This window comes from Amblyraja radiata, chromosome 13 (genome assembly GCF_010909765.2).
Source record: "Amblyraja radiata isolate CabotCenter1 chromosome 13, sAmbRad1.1.pri, whole genome shotgun sequence".
NCBI classification, from domain to species: Eukaryota; Metazoa; Chordata; class Chondrichthyes; order Rajiformes; family Rajidae; genus Amblyraja; species Amblyraja radiata.
Window position 1 is genome coordinate 29690570 of NC_045968.1, and position 11849 is coordinate 29702418.

Below are 11849 nucleotides of genomic sequence, written 5' to 3' on the forward strand. Positions count from 1 at the left end.
CCGAGCACTAACGTGCAAGCGGCCGAACGAACGCATCCTTCAGGACAGCCCCCACTCACCTCACAGGGTCAGCGCTGTCTGACCACGGCCACCCTCCGCCCCGTCTCCCCCTGTGCGGCCGCATTGTGACGGGCTGTGGGTCGGCAGCGCCCACACACACCTCCGCGCCTCCGGGCAGCGGACACACGGGGCCATAAACCCAGCAACGTCCCGACCAACACACCGGGGTGATTCACCCCCTCCCGACCCCCACACGGGTTGATTCGCCCCCCGACCCCCACACGGGGGTGGGGACAGACGGCCCGTGTTCCGCGAGTGTGGAACCAGTCAACTTGGAGTCCGGATGCTGGGACAGAAGACGGGCCCGCTACACTGACACCCATAGTAAGTACTTACCTGACGTTCACCGCTTGTACTCCAGAAGGAGTTGCGTGGAAACAGTACGGGTCACGGGTCGTGACCTTGACTGCCGTGCAACCTCCCTATACATTGGGAATGCAAGCAAAGAATCTCAATGTCCCTGTTCACATGTGACAATATGTATTCCTATTCCATTTTAAATCTGTCAATATTTTCAGTGTTCGTCTTTGCTGCCCTCATTCCCAGTCACCTCCTCTTTTGGAACTAAAGATTACCACCTCATCCAACTCATTCTTACCCATGAGAGACCCGCTAGAATAGTCTAATTCCCATGCTAACCAAATAAATCCGTTTTTATTCAAATGTTGTCTAATATAAAGCAGCAAAAAAAATTGTGTGTTGGAAAATTAATTGAAATGACATCCAATAGTCTGTAAGTCTTCCAGTACAGCATCACCAAGGTCTCGAAGGTGCTGAATTAATGAAATGTTACAGGAAATGTGTGTGCATTATAAAACAGCTCCAATGTAAAATACCAGCCAGCCACCATCTTCATATACATTCTGGCAGCATACTCAACCCTGCTCTGTTCCCATAGCCCAATATTATTATTTATTTTAGGTTTTTATCCCTTCCCCTTTATAAACCACAATCGATTAGTTTCCACCACTTGTCCAGGCAGTGTTTCCAATAATTTACACTAAATTAAACACTCCGCTGGCAAACCTTTTGGTCTCAATTGTTTTCTTTGTCCATGACCACCTCCAAAACCTTCTTATGGATGTTTCTCTTCCTTGCCTGTTGCCTGTTGGCTGTCTTGTTCTCTTCTGGACCCAATGTTGATTTCCCTTTGGGAATTTTGTACTTTGGTCTTTGGGAATAGAGGAGATTCTTGGAGAAAACCAGAGGAATGTTCCCATTGAATAGTAAGACAGCCAAAGTTGTTGCTGTAAACAAATGAGTATAATTAGTCACAGAATTCTCAACATCTTCAAAGTAAATTGGATAGCAGTCAACATCGTTATCAAGAGCAGGAAAGTATCCAATGTTCTATAGATTCAGGATCAGTTCCTGTGGATTGGAAGGTAGCTAATGTTATCCCACTTTTTAAGAAAGGCAGGAGAGAGAAAACAGGGAATTATAGACCAGTTAGCCTGACATCGGACGTGGGGAAGAGAGTTGTGAGTCTGTGGAATTCTCTGCCTCACAGGGCGGTGGGGGTCGGTTCTCTAGATACTTTCAAGAGAGCTAGATAGGGCTCTTAAAGATAGCGGAGCCACGGGATATGGGGAGAAGGCAGGAACGGGGTACAGATTGGGGATGATCAGCCATGATCACATTGAATGGCGGTGCTGGCTCAAAGGGCCGAATGGCCTACTCCTGCACCTATTGTCTATTGATTATGTGATATTCAAGGAATGCATTGAAGGGTCTCAAGATCCATCAGGGCAGGGAAAAGTGCCTGGGAGAGCTTGGTGTGGGGCCTCTGTTTGGTAACTTTTATTGCTGTTATCAACATGAGGACCAAAGTTGTGCCAATAAAAGTCAAAGAAGCCATTATGAGACAGAAACAAGAATAAAACTGTTAGAGACATCAGCCAAACCGTAGGCTGACCAAAAGCAACTGTTTGGAACATCATTAAGAAGAAAGAGAGCACTGGTGAGCTTACTAATTGCAAAGCGACTGGCAGGCCAAGGAAGACCTCCACAGCTGGTGACAGAAGAATTCTCTCTATAACAAAGCAAAATCCCCAAACACCTGTCAGATAAATCAGAAACACGCTTCAGGAGACAGGTGTGGATTTGTCAATGATCACTGGCTGCAGAAGACTTCATGAACAGAAATACAGAAGCTACATTGGAAGATGCAAACCACTAGTTAGCTGGAAAAATAGGATGGCCAAGTTACAGTTTGCCAAGAAGTACTCAAAAGAGCAACCACAGTTCTGGAAAAAGGTCTTGTGGACAGATGAGACGAAGATCAACTTATATCAAAGTGATGGCAAGAGCAAAGTATGGAGGAGAAGGAACTGCCTAAGATCCAAAGTATACCACCTCATCTGTGAAACACGGTGGTGGCGGTGTTATGGCCTGGGCATGTATAGCTGCTGAAGGCACTGACTCACTTATCTTCATTGTTGATACAACTGCTGATGGTAGTAGCATAATGAATTCTGAAGTGTATAGACACGTCCTATCTGCTCAAGTTCAAACAAGTGCCTCAAAACTCATTGGCTGGCGGTTCATTCTACAGCAAGACAATGATCCCAAACATACTACTAAAGAAACAAAGCAGTTTTTCAAAGCTAACAAATTGTCAATTCTTGTGTGGTCAAGTCAATCACCCAATCTGAACCCAATTAAGCATGTCTTTTATATGCAGAAGTGAAAACTGAAGGGGACTAGCCCCCAAAACATGCATAAGCTAAAGATGGCTGCAATACAGGCCTGGCAGAGCATCACCATAGAAGACACCCAGCAACTGGTGATGTCCATGAATCGCAGAATTGAAGTTGTCAGTGCATGCAAAGGATATGCAACAAAATACTAAACATGACATTGCTGTGTCCCAAACATTATGGTCCTGAAATGGGGGGCTATCTATAAACGCAGCTGTACATTTTTACATGGGGAAACCAAAATGTATAAAATTGGCCTTTATTAAAATCTGACAATGTGCATTTCAACCACATGTGATTTTTTTCTATTAGAAATCACAAATTGTGGAGTACAGAGGCAAATAAATAAATGATGGGTCTTTGTCCCATTATGGAGGGCACTGTAGGTGTCACAGTGGCATAGCTAAGAGAATCACAGCCTCACAGCACCAGAGACCCAGGTTTACTCTTGGCCTCCGGTGCTGTCATTGTGGAGTTTGCATGTTCTCTTGTGACCATGTGGGTTTCCTCCACAGACTTTGGTTTCTACTCACATCCTGAATATGTACAGGTTAGTTGGCTAATTGCCCAACGGAAAAATTCCTTTACTGTTTGGGAATCTAAACCATGAGAAGATGGGTAAAATAACAATGGGATTAATGTAAATGGGTGGTTGATGGTTGGCAGTCTTCGTGGGCTGAAGAGCCGGCTTCCAAGCTGTATGTCTCCATGCCTCAAAGTTGTATTCCTTTCAAATCGCTCATATTGTTGATGTGACTTGTGAGAATGAACTGTATTTTCCAATCTCTTTTAACTTTATACATTATACTCCATGGTGCCGAGCTGTTTGAGCAGATCCACGAGAGCCAAGCAACCCTTCTACATGAGAGAAACATTCATTATTCACATTAAATTCCAGATAGCAATAAACATTGCTGGTCTTAGTAAACAGAATCTGCAGTTCCATGTGTCTTATCAGTTTCATTTATTTACATACATTGGAATGCTTGCTCACATGGACATATCCACATGGATTGAGGTTTGGACGTTGATCTGGTGTGAACACGAGTCAACTTTCCCACAAGAAACAGAATGAACATCAACAACTGAACAAGATGGAACCATTCAGCCAATGCCCCACTGCTGACAGGACGGACCTCAATGGGGTAGTCCACTGTAGAGTGTAGGCAGTGGGAATGGTCCCTGACCTCAATGTCCACTCCAGGCACCATGAAGTGAGCATGGAGTTTGCACATTCTTCCAGTGACCATGTGGGTTTCTTCCTGGTGTTTGTGTTTCCTCCCAACGGCCTGCTGTTTTAATTGACAATAGTAAATTGCTCCCAAGTTTGGGTGGGAGCGCTAGAATCTGGGAAAACTTGATGAGAATGTGGACAGAATAAAATGGGATTCATAGTGGTTAACTTGTTGGGCTGAAGGATCTGTTTCCATCTCCACAACTCTCTATGACCCTCTCTATTCAAGTTTGTTAGGCTTCTTATGTATTAAATGGAAAAATGAGTTATGTGGACACTTTGCACATTATATTTCCTTCCTTGTTCACTACCCCTTCTGTCTAAGTTAATTTTGGTAGTTAAGATCTGCGTGATTATTATTCCATGACATTTGAATTCATGCGCAACTCTCTTCCTCCACCCCTTTCCTATTGGTCAGTAGTCTTGCCCTTTGGCGCAACTGATCCTTTATCTCTATAACAGTTAGATCTAATGGTTTTACCTCTACTGCCATTAATGTTAACATCGCAGAAAGATACTTGGACAGGATTGTGCAGCCACATGGACACATCGATGGAATTCAACAGCATATTGTTAACGTCACCATCAGACAAACTGCACAGAGCAGAGTGCATTGACCATGAATAATTAGAGTACTGACAGACTAATGTCAGAGTTTATCAGGACTCATGTGAAGGAAGAGATACTGTGACTTACCGATGAGTGGGCTAAGCCAGTACACGAGCATGTATTCCAGCAATGTGTTCCCAGAGCAGTGGAACGTCACAGAGAATGCTAGTGCTGGATTAAATAAAGCTGTGGTATATGGGCCAGCTACACAGGAGAGCAAATAATAGGTTAGACACCAGACATAGCAACAGATTAAACTCCCCATCACATCTTATGTCCTGCATTGATACACCAGGCTCAAGTCCATATCCCGCACAGAAACTGAAGCTGCAGTGGCCCATTTGGCTCCTCGAATGTGCTCCACCATTCAATAAGATCCACACTCATCTCTTATCTTGGTTCCATTTCCTGCACCAACCACAACTTCCCTCGATTATCTTCATATCCAAAGTCCCTCTGATTTTGGTCTTGAACAGTCGGCAACTGATGCTCCACAGCCCTTTCGGATAGAGAACCCCAGAGGTTCACCACCCATTGGCGAAGTGATTTCTTTTCATCCCTGTCCTGAATGGCCAATCCCATACTTGGGATAGTGACCGCCTGGTTTTAGTCACAAGCATCAATTCTGAAACTACCCTGTTTATTTTTATATTTCAAAAACATTTTTCCATTTCAATTTGATCATTTATTCTTCAAAACCCAGAGTATAGGCCGAATGTCTTTAATTCCAGATGCAGTCTCATCGGAGTACAATGTAATTGGAGTGAGTTTTCTCATTTTTTAACCAATTTGTCTTTCAATAAAAAATGTTGGAGTATGATATGTTGGATGGGGAGGCCGGTGGCGTGAAAGGTGAGGAACCAGACAAACTTTATCAATGTTCTGTCTGGATGGGAGGGGGAGCAAGAGCAGAACTATGGGACACAGAGGAGATGCGGGCGAGGGATCCATCTATGACAGAATGGGGGAAACCACGTTTACTAAAGAGGTCATCTCAGATATCCTACAATGGAAGGAGTTGCATCTTGGTTCAGATGCAGCAGAGATGGAGGAATTGAGAGTAGGACATAGCGTCTTTGTAGAGGCAGGGTGGGAGGAAGTGCGGTCCAGATAACTGTGGGAGTTGGTAGGTTTATAGTAGACATCAATTGATAATCTGTCCCCTGTGATGGGAGACAGGGAGATCAAGAAAGGGTAGAGAAGTTTCAGTGATAGTCCCAGTGAATTTGAGAGCAGGGTGGAAGTGGTGAAGTTAATCAAATCCATCAGTTCTGCATGGGTGCAGGAAGCAGCCCCGATGCAGTCTTCGATGTAGCAGAGAAAGAGTTGGGGTTTAGGGCCAATATATGACTGAAACAAAGACTGTTTGACATAACTGACAAGGCAGGCAGGTATAGCTGGGCCCATTTGAAATACATATGCAAGGATAGCATCCCCTTGATCCTCATCTTTCACTTCACTAGCCTCCGCATGCTGCACATCATACTCTGACATTTCCATCACCTCCAACATGATCCCACCCCTAGTCACATCTTCCCATCTCCACCTCTTTCAACTTTCTGCAGAGACCGCTCCCTCCGCAGCTCCTTACCTTACTCATCCCTTCCCGCACAAACCACCTCCGCCCCAGGTACTTTCCCTTGCAACCACAGGAGATGTAAAACCTGTCCCTACACCCCTCCCTTCCAGTCAATCTGAAGAAGGGGCTCAACCTATCCATGTTCTCCAGAGATGCTGCCTGACTCGCTGAGTTACCCCAACACTTTGTATTCTGATATGCTACCCAGACCATACAACATTACCCAGACTAGACAACATTACCCATTCTGTTCAACATTACTCAGACCGAACCTTACCCAGATTGTTAATTACCCAGATGGTTCAACATTGCCCAGACTACACAATGTTATCTAGACTAAACAATGTGATCCAGATTGTACAATCACCACACAATGTAATCCTCTGTACAACATTATCAAGATGGTACATGACCCAGACTGTACGTTATCTAGACAATAGGTTACTCAGCTTGTACGTTACCATGAGAAAAAAACGTTCCCCAGAGTGTGTACAACGTAACCCAGACTACACAATGTTACTAGACTGCTTCTCCTCCCATGGATGCCTCCTTACCTGCTGAGAATTTCCAGCATTTGCTGTTGTGATTTCAGGTTTCCATTATCTGCAGTTTTATTTTATTTGAACCCAACACCACCTCACTGCGACTATTAATATGAGAATCTGTTACTTATAGTTCCCCTGACTTTGAATGGAGCTTACCTGTGTACACCAAGGCAGTGATGGTCAGGGCTTTGGACAGGATCCTGTAGCCCAAAGCTGCTCCCTCAAACTTCATCACAACCAAGTGGAAAAGGAAAGCACAGGCTGCTTCAGCCAAGGCACCGTGGCTCACAGATGTCTGAATGGCGGAGCTACAGTCAATGGCCATCATGTTCTGGATGAGGTGGAAGTCCGTCAGCTCCCAGGACCAGTACACTCTGGCGACCACACTGGCCAAGTGCGTCCCCCCGAACTGGGACAAGGTCTTCAGTGTAGCAGCTGCCAGCGAAGAGTTGGAGCGTAGCAGCTCCTGCAAGGTGATCAGGGGGTTGGCCTGTGCGCCATCCAACGTGGCTTCATGGATCAAGAAGAGGATGAACAGTAGAGTCAGAACTACGTCCATCCCAAACCCACCTCCCCATGGCCCGATGACCACCAACATCCTGAGCTCAAGCCAGAAGGCCCCCAGTTGGAAGCAAGTGGCCAACTCTGCCAGGAAGATGTAGACCTGAAGTGGCAAGAGTCTCCTGGAAACCATCCTAACCACCTGACAGAGAGCCAGAACAGCAAAGAAATATCCGCACGACACATTAAGCCCAGCCATGGTTTGCTCCAGACCTGACTCACTGTGAATCTTAACACTTGATGCTTTAAAAAAAAAAAAGAGGATTAAATGGAAACGTGTACATTTGGCACGGAGTCAAGGACATTATGGGTAAATACACGTGTTCAAAGCAGAGCCAGGCAAGGGCTGGTCAATCATCAACAGACCGTTTACACCTGGTTCCACAGCTTCTTCACAGATGTGGATGTCGGGTAAAACCACGTGGTGGTGCGACAGCATTTCTTTTCCAGGTTTTTACTCCAAAAAGGTAAAACATGTCATAAATGTCCAAAACATAGTCAGTGCCTTATAGCATGGATTCAGACCCTTCAGTCTAAATCATTCATGCTGACCAAGATGCCCCATCAAAACCATATAACCCTAATCCTACCTCAACAGATCATTATGGTCCACCTCTTGCACTACCATCAACTTGCTTCTTTTGTTCTAATTTATGTTTTGCATTAATGTCTTGTTTCTTTCATTGTCTCCTTTCTTTTAAAATAAATAAAATTTATGTATAATTTTTTTTTGTGTGCTGTCTGCTTCTAAATGTGTGTAATGCTGCTGCAATTACCATTTGTTATTGCACCTGGCGAGAGCGCGAGAGAACGCAGGGGTCAATGGGAGATTTTGGAGAGGGTGGATTGATGTGGAGCGAGTACGCAGAGTGGCCTAACCCAGGGTCTGGCTTCAGGGGTGTTGATTTAGTCTTCGATAGTCTTTAGTGGCGAGTCCAATTGACCACATCCAAGTTTCACAAATTCACAATTCTCTGGTGAAAAAGTTTTTCCTCATCTCAGTTCTAAATGGCCTACCCCTTGTTCTTAAACAGTGGCCCCTGGTTCTGGACTCCCCCGACATCAGGAACATGTTTCCTGCATCCAGCGTGTGCAATCGAAGATAGACACAAAAATGCTGGAGTAACAGCGGGACAGGCAGCATCTTTGGAGAGGAATGGGTGACGTTTTGGGTCGAGACTCTTCTTCAGACTGATGCCAGAGGAGTGGGCGGGACAGAGATAGAATATAGTCAGAGACAGTAAGACTGGTGGGAGAACTGGAAAGGGGAAGGGGATGGAGAGGGAAAGCAAGGGCTAATTGAAGTTAGAGGTCAATGTTCATACTGCTGGGGTGTAAGCTACTCAAGCGAAATATGAGGTGCTGTTCCTCCAATTTGCGCTGGGCCTCACTCTGATAATGGAAGAGGCCCATGACAGAAAGGCCAGATTGGGAATGGGAGGGAGAGTTAAAGTGCTGAGCAACCGGGAGATCAGGTAGGTTAAGGCGGACTGAGCGGAGGTGTTCAACGAAACGATCGCCGAGCCTGTGCTTGGTCTCGCCGATGTACAGAAGTTGACACCTGGAACAGCGGATGCAGCAGATGAGGTTGGAGGAGGTGCAAGTGTACACCTGTGTAGTTGCCAGTTCTGATATCTACATTACTTAAACATGAATGTCCATGATGCTTCTCGTACCCAAAATGTCAATTCAGCCTGAAAAATGATTAAAGCCTTTCACTAAGTCCAGGGCATATTTATTAATTTATATTTTCTAATCACCCTCTTGGCCAAGATGATCTTTACATTTCTCTCACATACAGTAGCTTGCTCCCTCAGGTTTTGCAAACTTGATTTTTTTGGAAGAGGTGACAAAGTGATTGATGGTGGTGAGGCATTTGACAAGATCTCTCATAGTAGGCTGATTAAGATGCATGAGATCCAGTGACTTGGCGGTTTAAATTCTGAACTTGTTACCATTACAAGTTGGAGGGTAATGGTGGAAGGGTGTCATTCTGCCTGGAGGTCTGTAACCAGTAGCTTTGAACAGCAATCAATGCACGTACCGCTATTGTTCGCAGATGAAGTTTAATACAAGCAAGTGTGAGGTGCTGCACTGTGTAAGGTCAAAGGTAAGAGGAAAATATGCAGTTAATTGCACAACCTTTAATCGCATTGATATACAGATGGATCTTAAATAAGTATTACCAATAAGGAGCAGTTGGACAAACTGGGATTATTTTCTGTGGAGCGTTAGAGGCTGATAGTTTATAAAATTACAAGAGGCATGGATAAGTGTATATCGGCAGAACATTTTTCACCCAGAGTGGAAATGTCAAAGACTAATGGGCATAGCTATAAAGCGCGAGGAGAAAAGTTTAAAGATGTGTGGGTCAAGTTTTTTTAATAAAAACTCAAAAAAGAGTTTTGCTCCATTTCATACAATAGGCCATTCCGCCCATGCTGTTCTCAGAACATTCCATTAATTCTATTGCTCAATTATTTCCCGGTACGCTTCTCTCTCCCACATGCCATCAACTATCTGTTCATTCTCTTGCAATCCATTTATAATAGGAGAAATCAGCCTCCCAGCATAGCTTTAAGATGTGGGAAGAAATCAGAGCACCACTGATTGCAAGGAGAACATGCAAACTCCGCACACAGTATTGGAAGTCACGATCAAACCCAGATGGCTGGAGGTAGAGGTAGCAGCAGCATCTATTGCACTGCAGCCAGCTGGAGAATTGCTTTCCCTTGATGGAAGGCTGGAGGACATGCACACTTTTGGATCACAGCCAACTCTTCCATTATTTCTGCTCTTTCCTTTCATTGGATTCTCCAGCAAAAAGCACTTGCTGACCCATCTTACACCTGAACGTCCATCTTCTCTCTTCACACCCCCTCTGAACACTCTTCATTTAGAAGACCTGCCTCCTGCTACCTTAACCCTATTTCTAATCAAACTACTCACTAGCTCTCCCTCTTCCTGCATGTCACAGTGCCAACGACATGACATTGCTCACAGTTCTATCCCTTCTAGTGCTGTCCCCTTCAAGTCTACCATTGTTTATAGCAGGAGATTAAGTTGAGGAGGCAATGAGGCTACAAAGTGATCTGGATAAATGAATGGACACAGATCTGTGTAAAGATAATAATGAGGAAGAAATAAGAATGGAGGGAGATTGCAGGATGACATAGTGCATGATTCACAAATGATTGGTCTACCAGGACAGCAAATCATTAGAAAAGTCATTGTTGGGAATAGGTAACACTTTGGGTCAAGACCCTTCTTCAGACTGAGATTCAGGGGAAAGGGAAACGAGAGATAGATGGTGATATAGAGAGACATAGAACAAATGAAAGAATGATATGCAAAAAGTAACAATGATCAACGAAAGCTGGAACCCACAATGGTCTCTACCTTAGGTACACAAAATTGCTGGAGGAACTCAGCGGGTGCAGCAGCATCTATGGAGCGAAGGAAATAGGCGACGTTTCGGGCCGAAACCCTTCTTCAGACTACCTTTCCTTGATCATCATTACTTTTTGCATGTGTGCGCTGCCCATTAAACTGACGAGATCAGTGTGCACATTTCAAATGGCTATCCTCTCTCAACTATTTCATTCCCTTGGATTTATTGTTTATCCAGTATTGAATGATCAGAATCTATTTTCAGTAAATTACTGAACAAAGTCTCTCTAATTTAAATTCCATTCCCTTGTCGATGACCATTGTTCTCTCTGGCAACTATTTAAGACTGACCCTGGCAGTTGGCAACTTTCAACATCCACTTTAACCTCGAGCTGAACTTCTCTTCCCCGACATCACCCACACTGTCGTTGTCACCCCCATAATATCATTGATCTTCAACCTTGCCTCAGATCTTTGCTGAAACACATCAAACCCTTACTGACCTTCACCGTCAATTATTCTGTTGCTCTTCCATTCTAGGTTGAACCCGATCAACCCAAAGCTCTGCTGTCTGGCAAGCAACTGGAACAAGCCCTATACCCAATGACCTAATTAGGTGCATGTGTTGTAATAAAGAATTAAGAATTCTTTGTTCCTTTTGAAGTCTCCAGATATTCTATCACAACCAATCCAACACTTCATCGCCCTTCACAATTCTCCAATCCTACCTGCTTGCACAAAGCTGATCTCCTTTACATTGCAACAGTGTGTAGTATTTTTAACTACATGTATGTAGCCCAGGTTCTGAACACCTATTCGCCTAGATCCAAATCTTTAACTCACTTCCTTCCTTAAAAATATTAAAATAAGTCCTTCACTGAGCTATTCATCTCATGCAAAATCTGCATGGCAACAATGGTATCAAGGGGTTACATAAATGTAATTTTTTTCTAGTTGATGCTTTCCTTGGGGATCTGTTTCCTGCTATGATCTGTGCAAGTCTACTTGTCAATAAACTTTATCATGCTGTAAATAATGTGCAATAACTTACCTGAATTTCCTATGCTTAACCTCATTATTTCAAAGTCTGTTGGACCTGCTGAATGAGATTTTCCTTCGGTAATCCACATTCTCATTCAAAATTAAATACAATGTACAGAAAATTACACACA

General features: G+C 44.1%; 1 protein-coding gene across 1 annotated transcript; it reads right to left on the bottom strand.

The window, feature by feature from the left end:
• Positions 1–275: 275 nt before the first annotated feature.
• LOC116979775 (aquaporin-12-like) lies at positions 276–8275 on the bottom strand. The gene is made up of 3 exons (XM_033031552.1): positions 6883–8275; positions 4690–4806; positions 276–1307 (listed from the first exon to the last, which is right to left on the bottom strand). Exons 1-3 carry the CDS (start codon positions 7484–7486, stop codon positions 1096–1098), a joined length of 933 nt encoding a protein of 310 aa, XP_032887443.1. The 5' UTR covers positions 7487–8275; the 3' UTR covers positions 276–1095.
• Between the last annotated feature and the right edge of the window lie 3574 nt (positions 8276–11849).

Coding starts and splice junctions, on each gene's coding strand:
- LOC116979775 (XM_033031552.1), bottom strand. CDS start 7,486: ATGGCTGGGCTTAATGTGTCGTGCGGATATTTCTTTGCTGTTCTGGCT. Junction 4,807..6,882: donor CACTGCCTTGGTGTACACAG/GTAAGCTCCATT, acceptor TCTCCTGTGTAG/CTGGCCCATATACCACAGCT. Junction 1,308..4,689: donor CTGGCTTAGCCCACTCATCG/GTAAGTCACAGT, acceptor ATTTGTTTACAG/CAACAACTTTGGCTGTCTTA.